The 21,528-nt window shown below is 46.5% G+C and overlaps 1 protein-coding gene and 1 non-coding gene across 12 annotated transcripts in view; both read left to right on the top strand.

The window, feature by feature from the left end:
- Positions 1-7,659: 7,659 nt before the first annotated feature.
- The window catches only part of AHDC1 (AT-hook DNA binding motif containing 1), a 236,896-nt gene continuing 223,027 nt past the window's right edge, over positions 7,660-21,528 (top strand). For 4 of the 11 annotated variants that reach the window (XM_061596835.1, XM_061596834.1, XM_061596826.1 and 1 more), the window contains exons 1-3: positions 7,660-7,933; positions 16,884-16,955; positions 18,801-19,884. In XM_061596835.1, the coding sequence (XP_061452819.1) occupies positions 19,737-19,884 (148 nt within the window). In that variant the 5' untranslated portion in view covers positions 7,660-7,933; positions 16,884-16,955; positions 18,801-19,736. Of the gene's footprint in view, positions 8,094-8,179; positions 8,273-8,411; positions 8,448-16,883; positions 16,956-18,800; positions 19,885-21,528 lie in introns of those variants that run through there. The other 7 variants (XM_061596830.1, XM_061596832.1, XM_061596829.1 and 4 more) reach the window with 7 other exon arrangements.
- TRNAV-UAC (transfer RNA valine (anticodon UAC)) lies at positions 11,366-11,431 on the top strand. Its single transcript has one exon. It is a non-coding gene; the product is annotated as a tRNA-Val (tRNA).

The following is a 21,528-nucleotide window of genomic DNA, read 5'->3' as shown; positions in this document are numbered from 1 at the left end:
CTAGTACCCTTAACAAACTAATTTCCAGAATTTGGGGGGGAAAGTTGTGTGCTTTAAATGCATGCTGTGAATGAGTATGAATAGGCCACTCACTGTCTCTCAACCTGTAGAAGAATCTGAACCCTGGTCTCCAGGCCCACTCTACCCAGATTATATCTGTGGTTCCCAAACTTTTTCCCCCGTGCAGACCACTTAAGAATTGCTGATGGCCTTGGTGGACTACTTGATTTTTCCACCTGTTGTAGCAACGGTAGTGCACTGTGCTGGATGGTTTTTAATTGTATTTTTATTGCTTCTTTTATTTATTACCTTGTATTTTACTGTATTACAGTTTGCATTCCATCAAATTCAAACTGCAATATAATGAAACACAACCTCAGAAACGAAAAAAGCAATACAAATAAAATTAAAAATGGATATGAATATTTAGTGTGGACATGCCATGGACCACCAGAACGAAGCCCGCGGGTCACTGGTAGTCCATGGGCCACAGTTTGGGAACTTCTGCACTAACCCCCACTGTCTCTCTGGAAGAGAAAATAGAGAGCAAATTTGTTGTGAGGGTCAAAAGAAGAGGAGAGGCATGGATGAGATGTATTGAAGCCTGGAGAGGAAAAACAACACAAAAAGGGAAGTGAGGAAGGAGGCGGGCAAAGGTGAATGATCAGTGGCGGCTGGTGCCCACTGGGAGTGGAAATGGTGGGGCGGAAGACAGAGAGACCAGCAGTAGGTGGAGCCAGAGCCAATGACAAGCAGAGCTCCTTCCTGACTGGTTGCAAGTAAGGCAGCAGGCAGGCAGGCAGAGGCTGGCTGAGGGCAGACTGAGATTGGTGGGGCAGCGCCCCACTTGCTCTAATGGACCAGCCTCTACTGTGGATGATGGAGGTTGTTGGCATCGTGATCAATACTGCAGAGGTTGGAGGAAGGCTGGAGAGGGCTCAAGGAAGCTTATCATTCCTTGTGTGAGAAAGCAGGCCTGATTCGGAAGAGGGATGGGGGGGAGGGCAAGAGAAAAGGGAGCTATTTTTGGCCTCCTCCTCCTCTTGCTTCTTGGGATTTGTAGCCTGGAGCAGGTCTGAGCCAGAGGGAATGACGTGCTGGGTGTTAGCAAATTGCCTGCATTGCTAATGCAACGTGAGTGCCTGACCTGGACTCCCAACATCCGAGGAGCAGGTGGACGCTCTGGAACAAGGGGCCTGAACCTGATGCAGCACTTTAGCGTGACTTGTTTATTAAGCCTCCAAGGAGGTCAGTGTTTTGCAGCAGGCAGGTCTGGTTATATTTCTGCCTGCCGAAGCCAGCCAGCAAGGCGACATGAGAACAGCTGTATTCAGACAGACTAATGATTTATCCAACATAGGCTTGATCTGACTCAAAAAACATTCCAGAACAGGGCCTGGGCCTTTACCATTAATAGACTGTTGGAGGCAGGTTTAATGCATTGCATCTGAATGTGGGTACCTAGCAAATTCCTAAGCAGCCCAGCTGTCCTTTGAAAACAAAGAGCAAGTTTCTAGCCCTCAGGGTGCAGAGATAAGGTTTGAAAGTTAAAGGCAACAGCTGCTAGCTAAGGAAAGTATATCTACAAGACAAATGCGATCATATTTCAAGCCTGTCATGAAGGAATCTTGGGAACTGTAGTTCTGGGAAGGGGCTAGTTTTACTAACAAAGAAGTCATGGCACTCATCCAGCATTATGATTCCCAGAGTTCTTTTGGGAAAGCATTGACAGGTATATGAAGATTAAAGTGGCCTTATACAATGCTGCAGCACCTGTTCTGCATGCAAAGGTCCTAGGCTCAAGCCCTGGCATGTTCAGGTAGGACTGGAAAAGTCTCCTGCTTGAAACCCTGGTCAGCCATTGCTAGTCAGCATAAATCAAAGGTGGGAAATCTGTGGCCCTATAAATGTTATAGGACTTCAACCCCCATCATCCCCAGCCAGCATGGACAAAGGTCAAGGATGATGGCAGTTGTTACTGTTGTTATATCCCACCTTTCCTCCCAAGGAGCTCAAGGTGCCATACAAACATGGTTTCCCCCCTCCTGATTTTATCCTACGACAACCCTGTGAGGTAGGTTAGGCTGAGAGACAGTGACTGGCGCAAGGTCACCCAGTGAACTTCATGGCCGCATGTGGATTTGACCCCTGATTTCTCTGGTCCCAATCCAACATTCTCTAACCACTACACCACATTAGCTCTCCAGCAACAGTTGTAGACCAGCCCATCTGGAGGCCCACTGGTGTGCACGATACTGAGTTAGATGGATTAATAGTCTGACTATTAAGCTTCCTGTGTTCCTATTGGCTCTTTTAGCCCACTCTTTTTCTACTCATTGGCCGTAGTTTTCCAAAGTCCCAGGCAGGATCCCTTTAATGGCAGGTGCTATGGATTGAACCCAGGAGCTTCCACATGCAAAGCATGGGCTCTACCACAGGAGTATGGTCTCTCCCCACTCAAAAGTGGCAACAAAGCATATACTTTGCCTGCAGAATCTCCCTGGGTCGATCCTTTGTGTCTCCAAAGGATTGGGGGGTGGCAGCGAGAGGTCTCTGAAACCCAGGAGAGCTTTTGTTTCTTAAGAGTAGATAATACTGGCTGGATGGACAGATAATCTGAGAAGGCATCTTCCTATGTCCCACTGAGAAGAGGGATTGATTGTTCAACCACTCTGAGGAAGGGATAGGAGTCTCCCAACAGCTCTCTGCACCCTTAATAAACTACAGTTCCCAGGATTCTTTGGGAGGAGCCCTGATTATTTAAAGTGGTATAATACTGCTTTAAATGTATAGTGATGATAACTGTTCTTCAGGGTCTTGGTGTGTGTGGAGGGGGGGAGAAGTTTTTTCCATCATGTGCTACTGTTTTAACTAAAGACTCCAGGTACTGAACACCGAGCTATAAACTTTCTCTTTGATGTGGTGTTCCCCATATACTGAGTGAACCATAAAGGCTACAAACCAGTTTGCTATTCGTGTTGATCCCATTTAGATGTGTACTGTTGATGATGCACCACTAAGGCAAGAGTGAGGAACCTCTTTCAGCCCAAGGGCTGCATTCTCTTTGGGGCAATTTTCTGGGCCTCTCAAATGCCAGTTGTGTGCAGGGCCAGAGGCAAAAGTAGGTGAAGCAACAAATGTAAATTCTGTCTTTGTACAGCAGGCAGGGCCGGCCCTAGGATAAATAGTGCCCTGGGTGAAGAGTGCCTTTGGTGCCCCCCCATGATCAGCTTTGCAAGGCCACCCAGAAGATATTTGGGAGCCAGTGCAGGTGTGATGTTGGGGACCCTGCTGCTGCCACCTACAATGACCCATGCATGTGTGTACAAAGCTGGGGGCCACATGCTGGGGGCCACATGCTGGGATTATTGCATGCATGGACTACATGTGAGAATTCTCGCCTGCAGCTCCTTTTTGCCCTAGGATCAAACTGAATGATATATGTGCTTCATTTTTTCATACATGGGGATAAGGAAATACGGATTGGGTTGTGCTTCTCCTGGGAACCTCTTTCAAATGCCAATCCCTTTCTGGCAGAGCTTCTTTCTGCTTCCTGAGATTCAGTCTCACACCTGGTTCTGGGCTGCTCCTGGCCTTCTCCATCACTCAGGAAAGAAGGATTCCTCCTTTAAGGCCTGGCCTCACACCACTCCTACATCTCTCCCTGTGGCAAATGCCAGAGAAAATTACTCTCTGGTGGCACCTTGCTTGTAAATCTTCGGTGGTGTTCACTCACTCACTATTTGAACTCTTTCCCTGGTGGGCATGGAGTTCTTTGTGTGTCAAGAACAGGCTGCTTGCTCTGCCACAGAATCCCTCCTTAAAGCCTTCCCTGTTTCTTCTCTCCGTACAACAAACTCTGTAACCGGGCTTTGCTTTTAAAAAAAATAGATATTCCCTTTTCTTTGTCATAGGACGGTTATGAACAGGAATCTGGACACTGCAGCCACCAAGAACCAAGACTCCAGTGGTTTAGCTGTTGGCACCTTGGCTTGGCCGTGCGTGGCTTGCTTTGCTGATGCTGACAAGAGGAGACCAGAGGCACTTTACCAGAACTAATGGGCTTTGGAGTGGTGTGATCTTTCCTGACACCTGCTCTCACCTCCCTCCTACAGCAACACAGGTACAGCATGCAAATAATGCTCCTGCATCCTGACTTTACCCTCCTCTCTGAAAACTGATTCCTCTGCGCTCAGGAAAATGGCCACATGCAATGCTTCACACAACACCATATATGTCACTCCAGGCAATTAACGCTTTCGCACAGTAACCTGCGTATTAAAATCCAGATAATGGGTTTGAGTATAATGAATGCTAATGTACAGTAGTGTGTGTTAAAATCCAGATAACGGGCCTGAGTGTAATTTGCTTCAATCAACCAGAATATACAGCTGTTTACTGAAAGATTTCCATAGGCCAAAAACCTTGGCTTCCTAAGTGTGCCGTGTCACTAGTAATGCTTACCACCTACAGCAAACCCACCCAGTTCCAGACTTTCTGTCCCCTAGAATTGGCATTCAGCAGGGTTTATCCTAAGCTTTTTTCCCTACTGCACAAGCAGCTAGCATACTGTCTGCCCGCAAACTAATCAAGTAATTTGTCCCATAACATAGTATTAATATGAGGTTATGAAGTTTTGAAAGGAACCAGTATTTATATTCATGTTCTCTTTCTTTTTATCTCTTAATCTATATGCAGAACATATCATATGGAAAGCGGGATTGGACCAAGATGAAGGAGGTGTGAAAATTAGAGGGAGAAATATCAATAATTTAAGATATGCAGACGATACCATACTATTAACAGAAACCAGTAATGATTTGAAAAGAATGCTGATGAAAGTTAAAGAGGAAAACTACAGCTGAACGTCAAAAAGACTAAAGTAATGACAACAGAAGATTTATGTAACTTTCAAGTTGACAAAAAGGACATTGAACTTGTCAAAGATTATCAATACCTTGGCACAGTCATTAACCAAAATGGAGACAATAGTCAAGAAATCAGAAGAAGGCTAGGACTGGGGAGGGCAGCTATGAGAGAACTAGAAAAGGTACTCAAATGCAAAGATGTATCACTGAACACTAAAGTCAGGATCATTCAGACCATCATATTTCCAATCTCTATGTATGGATGTGAAAGATGGACAGTGAAAAAAGCAGGTAAGAGAAAAATCAACTCATTTGGTGTTGGAGGAGAGCTTTGTGCATACCATGGATCGTGAAAAAGACAAATAAGACAAATTGGGTGTTAGAACAAATTAAACCAGAACTGTCACTAGAAGCTAAAATGATTAAACTGAGGTTATCATACTTTGGACACATAATGAGAAGACATGATTCACTAGAAAAGACAATGATGCTGGGAAAAAGAGAAGGGAGTAGAAAAAGAGGAAGACCAAACAAGAGATGGATTGATTCCATAAAGGAAGCCACAGACCTGAACTTACAGGGTGGGTCATGATGGATGCTCTTGGAGATCACCGATTCATAGGGTCACCATAAGTCATAATCGACTTGAAGACACATAACAACAAGCCCCATAGAACTCAATAGGGCTTACTTTTGAGTAGATATGGTTCATAAAGCTTGATTAGGGATCCTTTGCAAACATATCCATATCCAAGCAGGGTTGGCAACCCCTCGCCTGGAATACTGTGCCCCTACCTTTTAACATGGCTGCTTCAAACCTCTTTACAGATTAGACCCTTCACTTCAGAAATAAGTCTGAGAAATGAGTAAGAGTAAGAAGATTCTCTACCCTTTTCTGTCTACCTTGTGGGCTGCTATAAACTCACTTTGAAAGCCAACCCAATTCCAGTGTGTAATAATTAAGAGAGAGAAAACACACATGGTTTGGTCTACCTTTACAGGCAGCAGCTTGGGAACAACAATTGCAACCACACTTCCCTGTACATGAATTCTCTTTTACCACTATTGGGCAAGAAACAGACCATCATGCAACCAACAAGGTGCATAATCAGTGGGTTTAAGGGGGTTGAGCTGAGCATGTGGAACCACTGTTGTTGCTTCTATGGATGTAAGGGAGTAAGTTTAAAGGTAAATGAAATGCAAATCAAAAAAGAAAAACAAAAGACAGTAATGATTTCCTAAATGCATTACCATACCAACCACAACAAGTTCCTATGAGTAAGGTAGAACACTCAGCATCCCACAACCAGTCAGGATTCCTAACCAAAAACCAAAACTAAAAAAATCCTAGCAGCCAGTCAGCCAAGGTCATAGAAATCCCCATGCAGCACAACTTGAACCGGGGGCTGCAGTTAGTGCAGAATGCTGTGGCATGATTGCTGACATGAATGAGACCCTATCAACACATAATACCTCTGCTCTGAAATCATCACTGGTTGCCGATTTGCTATCAGGCCAAGTTCAAGGTGTGCTTTCCCTACAGGTGCCACACAGTACTTGTTCTGCTCTTGTCAGAAATCAGTCCTTTAGTGTGGCAGCAATGTGCCTTACTGACTACAAACCTGAAAGGGTGGGGATAGAGCAGCCAGCTACGAGCTCATTTAACAGACGTTGCGGGGGGAGGGTGGCGGCTGACATTTTGGTATGTATCTCGAGAATCAGACCAACTAGAAACTTTTTTTAAAAATAAAAGCTGAGAGTCCGGAGACTAAGGTGACTTACCCGGAGACCTGGAGAGGACCCCAAAAATCTGAAGGCTCTGGGTGAAAACCAGACACCTGGCAACCCTATTTGGGAGGAAGGGCAGAATATAATAATAATAATAACAACAACAACAACAACAACAACAACAACAACAATAATAATAATGTTTGTATCATAGTTTCTTACACTTCCTAGAAACCTATTTTGGCATTGAGTGGTACATAAAATGGAAATGGACTGCCTTCAAGTCAATCCATAAATTAATAAATAATAATGATAATCTTGGAAAAGGTGCATAATTTTTCCACACAGAAGAGAAAACATTACAGAAAGCAAATGCAGAGAAGCCAAGGCCAGGGAGCTCAGGCCTTCCAGCTTCTAAAGAGGCCATCATGGGCCTCATTTGAGACAGTCACAACTTTCCAGAAACTACTTCAAGGCCTGTGTGCCTTCAGGAAAAGGTATAAGAAGAAAAGTCCCAGATCAGAGAGCTCATACTGTCAGCTCCTGAAAAGACCCGTCATGGCCTGAGAGAATTCAGCTGTGGCAGGCATTCCCTCAACTTCTGGGGGCTCCTCTGAAGACCCCTATACTGAAGGGAAAGCAAGAGAGAGGCCTCAGCCAGGATGCTCACGCCATTAGCTCTTGACTGTCAGGTCTCAGCCAGAGGAGTCCTCATCAGAGAAAGACCAGGAGGCTCCGGTCTTGGACCCAGCCCTGGCTCAGGCTCCATCTGAGGTTGAGGAGCCAGGGTCATATGATGAGGCCCATGATGGGCCAACTGCACCCATGGCAAGTTTGGTCTCTGATGTTAAGGCTGAACGGGTCCCAAGCCCAAGGGAAAGATGCTGCCTCAGACACCAGCTAGAGACCCAGCCCATCTGTAGCAGTGCTTAACTGAAGGCCCAGATTCCTTGGGAGTAAAGAACTGACTGCAGGTGATTTGTAGGAGTCAGCTGAGGCTTGGGGTGTGGTTCCAGCACAAAAACCCCAGTGCTAGGTTGGAAAGCTGCTGCAGCAATGTCTGTATACTAGTTTGGTACATGGTTTCTCTGATTGCTTGTTGACTCCAGACCTCCCTCTCACCTTGTCCTTGATCTGAGTTGTCTATGGACTGCTTGGCTCCTGATCTTGCTTTTTGTCTGAGCCCATTGTTGTGGTGGTCTCTGTTTGGACTCTTAACTTTGGACTGGCCCTTTGGGTTCTGATTTGGTGTTGCCCTCAACTGTGTTAGCACTGGGAAATCTCTTGCCCCTGGAGGAGCCTGGTGAGAATAGGACACTGAGAGACCACCACCGAAGGTCTGAGGGGATCTGCTTTTCTTTTTTTGTCTTGTATATTTGAGCATGTGTGTATGTTATTTATGCAGTGTTCTTCAACCTTGGGTCCCCTAATACCATGTCTAGCCCTGCCCTGGAGCCAGATAGGGAGTCCTTGAAGAACAAACAAGATGCTCCACAGGTAAGGACCTTGAGGAGGAGGAAGGGCCCCTTGAATTGAATGCTGAGGATCCCCTTGAGGGGCCCTTTGGCTGATACCTGATGAAGAGCCCTTGGAATTGTGAGAGGGGAAGCAGCCTACCAGTCCTTGAAAGCTCCAGTGCTAAGAGCTTTGAGTCCTAGCTGAAGAACAATGACACGGTATGTCTATGGATGTAGAGTTGTTGGTTTATTCATGAGTAAGCAATTCCTGATACACCTTCAGTGCTGGCAGCTGTAGTCAGGGTGTGGTTTAGGAGGCCATATAAGGTCTTCCCCTTGAGCTTTCCGCTTGCTGGGATGACATAGATCTTTGGTGCCTTGTTCCTGATACTAGGTCTGCCTCTTTGCCGTGTTGTACCTATAGATGACAGCTTCCTTTGGGGGATATTCTCCTTCTTTGGCTTTTCATTTGTCACTCTTCAAGCTTGCATTTTTCTGGGGTAATTCAGGAGGCTCTCTCCGGCTGGAGTCACAATGCTTCCTCTCGTCATGCTAGGTGATCTGGTACTATAAAAGCTATCTGAGGAATTGCTCAGTCCTCCTGACTGACTGTTGACCTTGCTCTTGTGGTTCTGGTTGTCTAGGTAGTTATCCTGTGCTGATTCGTTGCTGCTCTGCATTGTGGTACAGTTGAGTAGCTTTGAGGTGGTCTAAAGTAGGACTTGTGGTGGTGTCATTTTATAGCCCACCAGGCATACCAGACTTTTAAAAGCATCTTAATGACAGGCAGCAGCAGTGATCGAGAAACGCCATTGTTTTGCTGTGGTCTACCTTCGTGTTGTACCTTGTGGAATATTCTGCGATATTGATCTTCGACTGTTTCTTGACCTTGCTACTGGACTATGGTTGGACCTATCCTGATTCCTGGTGTTTGACCTTGGTTTGTTTGGGTGGTGCTGCATCAGAAACTGTGTCTGTATTGGTAAGCACTTAAGGGAGAGGCTTAGACCCTTCTGAGATTTGGTGCCGCCTAGCCCCTGAGGGCACCCAATGGATCAGGGCACCTTCTCTGCTCTCTAGATTGGCCATGTGTCCTGCTTTACAGAGGACAATCTTCTATTTGAAAGTCTGTGTTGGTTCATGTGTAGGTGAAAGGTAAAGAATCATAAGAAGGGAGAGGAGGAATGGTCTTGAAGTTGCCCATTAACTGTTCGATTGATCAGGAAGGCAAACAAGTCACCTAGCCGCAGTCTTGTGAGACTTACTGTATTTCCATTTAAATTATAGCAGTTATTTCTAAATTTGTAGCTATGCATATAAAGTAGCATATGCAAATTTAATGCAAATGTGTTCTGTTTTTTGTGACACACTACCTTTTCTTTTTTTTTTTTTGGCAAAACATAAGTAGCCACCCTACCACTTTCTGGCTAAATCCACACCAAACATGTATTCTACTTTAAACAGTTATGGCCAGGGCTAGTGCCAGGTATGCCAGGGCCCTTGGGCACCAGCCTGCCCTGAGACTGCAGCGCCAGAGTGCAACCCCTCCATGCGGGCTGCGTGGGACTAATAACCCCCCTGTGCATGCCGTCTTCCTCTATCGATTTTGTAAATGGTGTGCATGCTATGTGCACATGCCTGCCATGAAACAAGATGGTGGTGTTGGTGTCAGTCCCTTAGGAGAGCCCCTGCCTCCATCTTAGTTGGTGGCAGACACCTGTGCACTGTGCGCACATGCCTACCATCAACCAAGATGGCTGTGGGGGCATCAGCCCCTTAGGGAAGTCTCTGTCGCCATCTTGGTTGATGGCAGCCATGTGTGCATAGCGCACACATATTTTACAAGAGTGATAAAGGTAGGTGGAGCATGCATGGTGCTCACTAACCATTTTGAGGGGGAGGTGCCTGGGAGCTCCCACTCCGTGATCGGTGGCAGAGTCGGGAGCTGAAGCTGCTGTGGATCGCAGAATGGGAGCACTACCCTCCCACCCTAAGGGGGGCCCTTTGGGGCGCAGGGACCCTTGGCCAGGGCCCAACCTGGCCACCCTCTGGTGCTGGCCCCAGTCATGGCTTGCTCCAAAGAATCCTGGGAAGTGTAGGTTGTAAGGGATGCTTAGAGTTATTCGCAGATTCCTATTTCCCTGACAGAGCTCCAGTGGCTAGAGTGGTTTAACAGTCAGCCCCTCTTCTGGGGATTGTAGCTTTGTGGGGGGAATAGGGTCTCTCCGAACAATTCTCAGCACCCTTCACAAACTATACTTGTCGAGATACTTTGGGGGACACCAGGATTGTTTAAAGTAGAATAAATGTCTGGTGTGGATGTGGCCTCCGTCTCCCCTTCCCTTTGTTGCTGTGAAATGTGTGGTCATGGTCATAGCCTTGGGGGGCTGCTCCCTCCCAAGGATATTCCAGACCCCTAATACCTAATAGCATGCTAAGAAATAAGTTTGCTCCCGCCTTCCAGTTTTGTAGCCGATAGGGGCAAAGGACATGAGCTAACTGACAAGCACTAGCCCCTTTAATTTTTCATTGTTGCATTAATTTTTGATACAATTTAACTTTAGACATATTGGGTTACCCATACTGCCTTTCCTGCAGTGATTCCCTGTTTCTCTAAGACTTCCATCTTAAACACATTTACTTAGGAGAAAACCCTAATGAACCTTAATGGGTCTTACTTCTGAGGATGTTTGCTTTATCACAGATTTGACTAATGGCTTTCAGTGAAGGTAGAACATAGGGCCGGCGTAACACAGTAAGCAAGGTAAGCATGGCAGGAGGGCGCAACGCTTGAGGGGCGCCAGAGGTGCCTCTAAGCCCGGAAACTTTTTTTTAAAAGGCCTGGAAAAATTAATAATAAATTACTAACATTTGAATTGAAAAATGAACAAAAAATTATGAAAGGTAAGGGCGTCAATTTATAATTTGCAGGGGGGCGCCAAACATGCCAGCACCGGCCCTGGTAGAATATAGCCATTGTGACTAGTAGGTACTGATAGCCTTGTCCTCCATGAATTTGTCTGATCCTCTTTAAAGCCATTCAAGGTGGTGGCCAACAGTACATCTTTTTGAGCAAATGCCATTGTTTAACTATGCATTGTGCAAAGAAGTACCTCTTCCTGTGTGAGTGGTAGGTTGTCTTAATTAAACTGAAGGTTGCCTTAAAATGTCTTCAGTATCCCCAAAAGGCATGAGTGCTGCAGGTTTTTTGGGTGATGTTAAGAACATAAGGAAAGCCTACTGGATCAGGCCAGTGGCACATCTGGTCCAGCATTCTGTTCTCACAGTGGCCAACCGGATAGGGGAAGGTCTGCAGCTCAGTGGTAGAGCATCTGTCTTACATGCAGAAGGCCCCAAGTTCAATCCTTGGCATCTCCAGGTAGAGCTGGGAGTGTCTTCTTCCTGAAACTCTGGAGAGCTACTGCCAGTCCACATAGACCACTGTTCTTCAACCATGGGTCCCCAGACATTGTTGGACTACAACTCCCATCATACCCAGACAGAATGGGCAATGGTCAGGGATGATGGGAGTTGTGGCCCATCAACATCTGGGGACCCAAGGTTGAAGAACACTGGCGCAGACGATACTGGACCAATCCTGGTCTGATTCGGTATGAGACAGTTTCCTATCTTTTTATGCCCATGGGAAGCCAGTAAGCAGAACTGGAGCGCAACAGCTCTCTTCCCAGCTGTTGTTCCCAGCAACTGGTATTCAGAGGCATATATAAATATAGTCAAAATAAGTCAGCTAAAAGGCAAATGGATTGGACAACTGCCCCAGTGGAAATTGGTCCACTAGAGCAAGTGGGGTGCTGCCCCACCAATCTCAGTCTGCTCTCCGCCAGCCTCTGCCTTCCTGTCTGCTTTCTTACTTGCAATCAGTCAGGAGGGGGCTCTGCTTGTGATGGGCTCTGGCTTCAGTTACCGCTGGTCTCTCTGCCTTCTACCTCAACCAGTCCCAGTGGGCACCAGCCACCACTGGGCTGACCTACTTAAAATGTTTCCCACCCGGAAGAGATGGGATGGAAGTAGTACAGTTGAGAGTAGAAACTCATTTGGAAAGGCATGGCTTATGGACCATTCCTGCAATTCCATGCTGAGCAGCTCTGCAGCCAAACAATGCTATTTTATGGTGGCCAAAGATATGTGCTTCTGGTCTGAAAGATGATCTTGGCAACTTTAAGCCCCTCTTTGATTAATACTTCACCTTTATAGATGTGGGGATTAAATTAATAAGGGCCTTCACTTAAAATTGATTCTACTTATGGTGCAATGTTTCACTGCAAGGTCTTTGCGGCTTCCTTTGGGATCAAGGTGCTCCTGACTCCTCATCTCCTAACCCTGTTACAGCGTTCATGTCCTGCGCACACCAGGAATGCTGTTGAGTGGTTATGTTGTGTTCATTCCATGCAAAAGCCTGGCGAGAGAGAAAAAGGCTATGCAGATTGACATTGATTTTGATCAGCTACTAAAAATAGCCTGGGAATTTGAAGCTGACATCATCGACTAGAAGGGACTGAATGCCACTGATCCTCCCACTGATGGAAGACTCATACTGTTGAAAAGTCTAGAAAAGTAGGGGGCTCACAGTGGAGGTGAAAAAAGCCTCAGCAAGATTTAAAAGCCGGCTGCTGTGGGCTTTATATTGTGAATGGGTTGCTCAGACGCAGATCTCATTTTTCTGTCTATATGACTGGTAAATTAGCACCTTCTGTTTGTTTCCCAGTCATGGATATCCCACTGATTTTCTGCTGTTCACCATTCTTATCAATGGGTGGAGCTTGGGGCAAGTATCCAGGCTGGGTTTTTTGTCCTGCCCTTCAGTCATTCCTCCCTGGCCCTTGACTATCTTTTCTCATTTTTGGCATGAATGCAGGTACTTCTTCTTCTCTGTGCGTACACTTAAAAAAAATCAGTGGAAGTGCAAAAAATTGCAAAAGGAAACATTACCAGCCTTTAGTTATTGTGTTTCAAGTTCAAGTTCAAGTTCAATTTTATTGTAGGGCCATAGGCCAACACAAATACAATGCAACGTGCAATATAAAAATAAGACATAAAATTGTTATGATAAAAGAACTGAAGTTAATTGTTAGTTAAGTTAAAATTTTATTAAATGATTTAATTTGGTTGTAAACCTAGAATAAAAATAGCTCTTAGCTTCTGAGCCGCCAGCGCAAAAAGAGATACCTTATGCGTTATCTCGTGGTTTGTATCAGATAATAAGAATAATATTTTTTCCTCTTCCATGGGCATCTCACGGAAATTGAGCCACTCCTGTAAAAAATTTACTCTAGGGTTCTGATAAATTGGGCAATATAACATAATATGCGGAAGATCCTCTATCCCATCGAAACCACAGACACATTTTCTTTGGTCCTTTGGGGTGTTGGATATTCTGCCCTCTCTATCAGAATTCGATAGTGTAAAAAAGTGAAGTGTTTCAGAATAGGCAGAATGAAAGCTGGGGAGGCGGCAATATCCTTCTCACTTTTGTTTTAGTTATTTTTTAAAATTTATACTAAGATGTTGCAGAAGAGTAATATTTACTTGGCTGTATTGATCTGCTTTTTCATTTGGTACGGTCAGGGGTGGATGGTAATATCCAAAAACATTAAGAGTGCTCTGTAGGCCATCTCGGCCATTAACAGTGCAGTCATTAACGATAAATCATGATTTATGATAAAGAGGTCTTGTGCAAGACGTTGTTGCTGTTGCTGCTGCTGCTGTTATTATCATTTTAAGTCTGATATATGGAGTGTGTTGTCTGAGGTAATCCACGCTACATTTCCTGTGAGAACTTGAAAGAATTGCTTCCACAAATGAGGTTGTTGAAATTCAGACATGCCTTTAGCACGTGGTAATTGGTGGAACTAGAGTGCCCTCCATTTGGAGTCAGAGGGTCACTGGCGACAAAGTGGCTAAGTTTTGTGGTGGTTACAGTGGTGGACTGAAAGATGAGGGTTCAAATCTCTACTCAGCCATGAAGCTCTCTGGCTGACCTTGGGCCAGCCACGGTTTCTTAGCCTGATCTACCTCACAGGGCTGTTGTGAGGATGACATGTGAATGCATACCACCTGGAGCTCCTTGTAGGAAAGGTGGGATATTAATTAATTAAATAGGTAGTGCTCGGGTGAGGATCAAACAGAAGTACAGATGTGATGATAGACCCTCCACCAAAACATCACCACACATGTGATAAACCTCCCTCCTCTCCAGTCTCATGAGCTTCCACACTAGCAGTAATGGTGGATCTATAAAGCGTTATATGAATGTATTCAGTTCTCTGCAGTAAGGGGAAATCTTGATTAAATGTTTAAAAAGAGGATAGCCTGGCATTTTGATGACAACATCTTGTGGACAAAGTGGAAAAACTTGCATTCATGACTAGCAGTGACTCCACAATACGTTCCCATCTGGAAGCACCCTAAGTTGCAAATAAAAATAAAAACCATTCTGAAGGAATAATGCTAGAACCCCTATGCTGGCAAGCCTCGCCTTGTAGGGTGTGGATCTTTGTCTGTGAAATCTAGATAAATTTTGCTTTACAAGATAACAGGCAAGGCCTGTAACAAAACGTTGCAGCATGCAGGGCTTCTGTTCAGCATACTGCATTCTATTTCCCCTCTGACCTGGTTTTCTACCCAACCCCCATCAATCAGCATTCTGTGGCCATTGACCATGTTCAGTTCTCAGTGGGCTGTTCTGAGTCTCTTCCCTTCCCTCCACTTTATGGTTCCCCCCCCTTTCCCTCTGGGTTCCCTTATTTGTTCTTCTGCAAATTTTGGTGGTTCCCTAGAATCTGTTACTTCCCCTTTGTTTGTAGATGATGCCATTTTGACTAGGTAAGGACTGACACTTTTGATGATTGAAATTGCTATGAGCATCTACACGTGGGATATGCAACAAAACGTTGCAGCATGGAGTGCTCTTGTTTGTAGATTCCCTGCTGTCAGGAGCATTCTAGGACAATTAAAAATCTGTTAAGCTTGCTTGAGGGAGAGCAAGGAGAGAGAGTGGGGTTCAGTCATAGCAGTGGTGGGGAACCTGTGGCTTTCCAGATGTTTATCAGTCCCACCCAGGATGGCCAGTGGTGAGGGATGATGGGAGTTGGAGTCCAGGAACATCTGGAGGGCCACACGTTCCCCACCCGAGTTTAGAGTGAGAAGGTGTGAGGGTTAGTCAGAGTAGGAAGGAACCGATGATTGATGAGTGTGAGGTGCCAGCAGAATGTTGCAGCGTGGAGTGCTTCTGTTCATTTGCAGCCCCTCCGTTCCACCTCCTCTCCCCTCCTTCCCACAGTCTGAGGGCATTCCATGCCCTCTGAGCATGCTCAGTTCCCATAGGGCTGTTTGGAGTGTTTTTCCCCCCTTTCCCTTTTTGGTATTTTTGGGAGGATGGGGTAGACACGCTGCTGCTCTGTCTTCTGTCCTGGGGACATTTTAAAATAGTTTCTCAGTATGAACCAGGAAATGGCCTATACAGAAGTTGAAACAGTTGATTCTACCCTTTTCAGTCTGTGTCTGTGTTCTCTCTTTCTAGCCACTCCATTCTAGTCCCATCTCCCACCCAGCTGACAGTTTTTTCCCCCTATCAACACTCCATGTGGCATTGTCTTCTTATGCGGATGTTTTTGAGGTGTGTTTCCTGACTAACCCCCATACCCATTCTTATTTATTAATTGCTTTCCTTGCAAAGCAAAATGACTTATAACAATTACGGTACAAAAATATTTTTGCACTTCCATAAACCTATCTGTTGATACCTTCCTCTTGTTTGTGGGAGGTGCAGTTTTGGCTGCATAAGCAAAATACACAAGGAAAATGGGTTATCAGTATTTTGATGAGATTATCTTTGTTGGTTGATCAATAGGCTTCAATAATCATTGATAAATTCTTTCATAACAGCTGTCTCTGCCTCTTCTACCTGGGCTGGCTCCATTTATTTATTTACAACATTTTAAAACGTTCCATTAACAAAATTACAGCAGCAGCGTACAGATTATTTTTAAAATATAACACGGGGCATGACACCACACTTCCACACTGAAGTAGGCACTGGTCAGTGATGGATGCGGTCCAAGGTAGTTCCAGCAGCATGCAAACAAGTGGAACCTGCAACAAAATGTTGCAGTGTGAACTGCGCCATGTTCAGGGATGTAGCTAGTGAGACATGCCCTCTTCCAGAATATTCCATTCTAACATCCCACTTGCCAACATTCTGTGCCTACTGAGTATGTTCTGTCCCATTAGGCTGTTTTGGGGTCCTTCCCGTCACAAATCTTTTTCTAAAGTTTTTTTGTTTTATTTTTGTACTTTATACCTCAGGATTCCCCAAGTATGCTGAAAGTACCTCTTGCACGGATGGTCCTGTTGCTAAATAAGATTCTACACTTGGCAAATGATATGCTAGTTATATAATATATATATATATATATATATATATACACACGCACGCGCACACACACACACACGCACATATACATACACATATAATACATACACATATACGTGTGTGTGTGTGAGAGAGAAAGTGCTATTGCATGGATACAGCACTAAAATACAAAAGGAATTCAGGGGTATAGTCATATGGGGTCTTAGAATCCTTATTTTTTGGAAGCAGGGTCCCAGCCAGGTCCCTGTGTCTCCAGTGTCTTACGAGCCAATCAGCATGAAAGGGGATTGTGTTAGCCACTGAGAAGAATCTTCTCACATGCTTCCTTATCCTTTCCTGCTGAGTGGATTCAATCAGAGTGCAAGGAGGTAAGTCACCCACTGTGAAGACTTTTTTCAGTAGTTAACACTCTCCCCTTTCATGCTTATTGCCTCCTAGGGATGTCTGTCGTTGTGGGAGAAGGTGTGTGGAAGAAGGACTGAGGAGTGTGAAGATCAGGACAGAGAGCAAGTAAGTGAGGGCGCGTGGAATGACTATCATGAAGGGACGCTGCACTTTACAGAATTCTTGAGTTGGAAGGAATGTATAAGGCCATCGAGTCCAGCCCCCTGCTCAGTGCAGGAATCCAAGTTAAAGCATATCTGACAGATGCCTGTCCTGCTGCCTCATGAATGCCTCTAGCATTGGGACAGCCCACCTCCTCCCTAGGTTCCATTCTCATACCGCTCCAACAGTTATGAAGCTTTTCTTGATGTTCAGCCGAAATCTGGCTTCCTGTAACTTGAGCCCATTATTCCATGTCCTGCACTCTGGGATGATCAAGAAGAGATCCTGGCCCTCCTCTGTGTGGCAACCTTTCAAATACTTGAAAAGTGCTATCATATCTTCCCTCAGTCTTCTCTTCTCAAGGCTAAACATTCCCAGTTCTTTCATTCTCTTGTCACAGGGCTTTGTTTCTAGTCCCCCAATCATCCTTGTTGCCCTCCTCTGAACCTGTTCCAGTTTGTCTGAATCCTTAAAGTGCGGAGACCAGAACTGGACGCAGTACTGAAGATGAGGCCTAACCAGTTGCCGAATAGAGGGGAACTAGCACTTCACACGATTTGGAAACTATATGTCTGTTGATGCAGCCTAAAATAGCACTAGCCTTTTTTTGCAGCTGCATCACACTGTTGGCTCATATTCAGCTTTTGATCAGCAATAATTCCAAGATCCTTTTTGCATGTAGTACTGCTGAGCCAAGTATTCCCCATCTTATAACTGTGCATTTGGTTTCTTTTTCCTTGGTGTACAACCTGCCCTGTTAAATTTCATTCTGTTTTCAGTCCAGTGCTCCAGCCTATCAAGATCCCTTTGAATTTTGTTCCTGTCCTCCAGGGTATTAGCTATCCCTCCCAATTCTGTATCATCTGCAAATTTGATAAGCATTCCCTGCACCTCCTCATCCAAGTCATTAATAAAAATGTTGAAGAGCACTGGGCCGCAGTACTCTGTTCGTTACCTCCCCCCAATTTGAGAAGGAGTCATTGGTGACCACTCTTTGAGTACTGTTCTGTAGCCACTGTGAATTCACTGGATAGTTGTTCCATCTGGCCCATATATAGTTAACTTACCAATCAGAATATCATGGAGCACTTTGCTGAAATTGAGATATATTATGTCCACAGCATTCCCACAGTCTACTAGAGAGCTTACCCAATCAAAAAATGAGATGATATTAATCTGGCAGGATTTGTTCTTGACAAATCCATGTTGGCTTCTAGTAATCAATGCATTCTTTCTGAATTTGCCACTACATTACTGCCAGAGGATACCTTTTAAGAGAGCAGAGAGCTGCATGATAATTGCTTCTGGTCCATAAACATTTCTTTTGTTCTACTAAAATGGCTCCCTCTAGTCAAATGTGTTTTGCAGGTTTGTGAAACACAGCAAAACCTACTTAGTCTGAAGTGACAGTGGGAAGAGCATGGGCAACATGGCCAACAGAATCTTCCTACCTCCGCAGTGCCAATGCGCGCTTCCTGCCCCAAAGTCACGAGGCGCCAACTCCTATAGAAAGCTGTAAAGGGCTGAAGACTCATAGAACGTAGCGGTTCCCATTCCCACCATTAGAGGGCACTGATGACACACAAACTAACTGGTTTGTTAATCATAGGGGTTTTTGTTGTATTTAAAAAAATCTCCCTCAGCCCATCAGACATTCCCTGCAAAGTGTGGTTTGGATACCTGTACTATATACATGGGCGTATTGTCCATGGACAAAAATACAAAAGGGTCAAACTTTTCCTTAAGTTGTTTGGGCACAAGAGCGCAAAAAGAAGTTGCAGCTGATCAATTGTTTTTTGGGTTTTTCAGCCTTCCCCTGTGCGGTGGAAACGGGGATTCATTTTAACACGGTGGCACCGGGAATCATGCCTCCAGACAGGGGTTGACTTGGCGTTGCACCCTACCAAACGTACCCACTCCCACCCCTCGCGCTTCCCGCACCGAGCGGAAGCAGCCAGAGTAACACCGCCACGCTTTTGCGCAGCCCGGCAGCGTTCGTCCCACCCACCGACCCGCGAAGTCTGTGTTGCTGCTGCGCTGCCTGCTGCTGCGCTGCCGCTCCCCCACCTCTCCTTCCCTCCCTCCCCTTTTTTCCAGCGGAAAGACTACATCCCCCAAGATGCTTTGCTGGTCTCTCCCTGGGGTTCCGGATGCTGCTCCTGCCGCTGACAAGCGAAGGTAAGCAGAGAGCTTCTGAGGCGGCCGAGGCAGCAATAGCAGCTCTGAAGGAGCTCAAGCCGAGGGGGAGTCTGCCTCAGCCAGCTTCTCCCCCCCCTCCTGCGCTCTCTTTCCAAGCAAAAGCAAACCAGCAAAGCGGCAGGAGAAGAGGCGGAGGCGAGAAAGAGAAAGAGGAGGCGACGAGTAAGGGGGGGGAATCGCTACCAGCAGCTGAGCAGCAGAAGAAGAAAAGGGGGGAAAAGAGCCAAGGGTCTGGTTTGTCTCGTTTCCTTCCCCCCCCCCCGCTTTCCCCCACCCACCAGCAACAGCAAAGAGAGAAGGGGGTGGAGAGCGAGCGAGCGAGAGACGCTCGAGCGAGCGCTGGAGAGCAAATTCTCCCAGCCTTGCATATTTTCTTCCCACCCCTCCTCCTGGCTTTTTCTTTTGTGTGGTGTGTTTGAAAGGAAGGGAAGGAGGCAAAAGAGACAGAGGAGGAAAGAGGAGAGAGGAGCGGGGGAAGGGAGGCGGCGGCGGCGGCTCATGTCCAGCAGAGTTGCGTTGAGGATAATGTGATCGGCCAAAGAGGCGATGAATATGCTGTCGCTGAAGGTTGGCAGTGGCGCCGAAGGGTCGGGCAGTCTCCCCGGCAGCGCGCAGTCCTCTCCTCTGGACGAAAAAAGTCTCTCCCGAAAGGCAGCCGCCGAAGGGATCGGAGCCCAACAGCAGCAGCAGGCTGGTGAGTAACTCGGGCGATCTGCCCCCTCTCCTCAGCCAGCCCTCGGCTCGGTAGTTCCCTCCTCCACCACAACCAAACCCTTGCAAAAAATTAAAATCTCCAACTCCCCCTTTTAGAAAATTGTTTCTCTCTCTCTCTCCCCCCCTTCTATTGATTTTCTCCCGGTGCAGGATGCTTGATGGCTACCGAATTTCCTTTCCCACCCTACTTCTATTTTTTTTTCTGGAGGGGGGAGCGGAGCACCAGGCCACCCACCTCCACAGCGTCACGGAGTGCATGCGGGCCCCAAAGTATCAATGGGGTTGAAAAGAGTGATTGGGAAAAAAAAGGGGGGGGAGAGCAAGAGACGGATGGTTTTCTTTCTTTTTTTTTTTAAAGCCAACTAGTGTGTAGTCCGTATGAAGCAGCCTTTTGTCTCGCCCAGTGTAAGCAAAACCTTGGCAGTTGGAGCAAGACACTTGAAGCGCAAGAGAGAGGGTTGTATTTCTTTTTATTTCCTGTCCTCCCCCCCTCCCTTTTCCCAAGCGATACCTCTTCAGTTGTTCTCTCCCCCTCTCCCCCCCCCGCTTTGCAATGTGGTGATCATCAGCCGCCACTTTCTTTTCTTTCTCCGTCCCCCCACTCCCCGCCGTTCTTTAAATTGCTCCTGAAATCGCTTTAGGTGTAAACATTAATCTGGCTTCGCACATGCAGAGAGGGAGGGAGTGGGGTGCGCGGGTGGGTGCGACGCAAGCAAAGGAGGGTTTGCATTTGAGAAGCCTCGGCGTAAGCGGATCTGTTTACTGGCGGAGGGGGGGAGAGAGGCTAGAGAGAGGCGGTGGGAGAGGAGGGGGGGAGGAGATGCTTTGAAAAAGGAAGGAGTTGTGCGGGGGGGGGCGGGGCGAGAGAGTGAGTGGAAGCTGGCTCATGGCAAACAATCCCTTATTATTCCAGCATGTGGGACTGTCGGGGAGGCGCGGCTGGGGACGGAAGCGCCCTGCTGAACCTCCTTGGGAAAGGGTAAAGTTGCGTCCTCGTCTCTATAGAGTTTCCCCGCGCGCGCGCGCCCGTCCCCAAGATCATCGTGCCTGTAGTTTGCGAAGGAGCCATCGATCGCACGCAGGCAGGGACGGAGGGAGGGAGGGAGGGAGGGAGGGAGGGGGAAGAGGTGAAAGGTGGTGGTGGTGGTGATGATGGTGGTGGAAGAAGAGGGGAGTCTTGCAAAACAGGTCCTCGATAGCGTGGCGTTTGCTGGCAAGCTTGGAGAGGGGGTTGACCTGTAGTGCAATTGCCTCCGACAGCCAGATAAATTGGCGGGGGTGGGGAGAGGACGCGATACCTTCAGTAGACAGAATGAAGCACCGGGGAGTTTTGTTTTTTTTATCCCTCTTCCTGCACACACTGGAAATAAGTCTTGACTGATAGCTGCCAGGCAGGGTTCTGTCCACTAGAAGGCAGGTGCCGTTTAGCTTAAGTCAAAGGAGGAGGGCACCAAAGTTCCTGATTGATTCCCTTTAAAGCTGTAATGGGCTTGAGTCAAGGGTCCGTGTGAGGGGGAGAGAAGCAGTGCAATCCTGTGCATGGCATAATTTTCAGTTAGAAGTAACTTCCATTGCATTCAGTGGGCCTTACTTGCAGGTAAGCATGTGAAGGATTGCAGCCGAA

This window comes from Rhineura floridana, chromosome 15 (assembly GCF_030035675.1).
Source record: "Rhineura floridana isolate rRhiFlo1 chromosome 15, rRhiFlo1.hap2, whole genome shotgun sequence".
Classification (NCBI taxonomy): Eukaryota; Metazoa; Chordata; class Lepidosauria; order Squamata; family Rhineuridae; genus Rhineura; species Rhineura floridana.
This window is presented reverse-complemented; position numbering and strand designations above follow the sequence as displayed.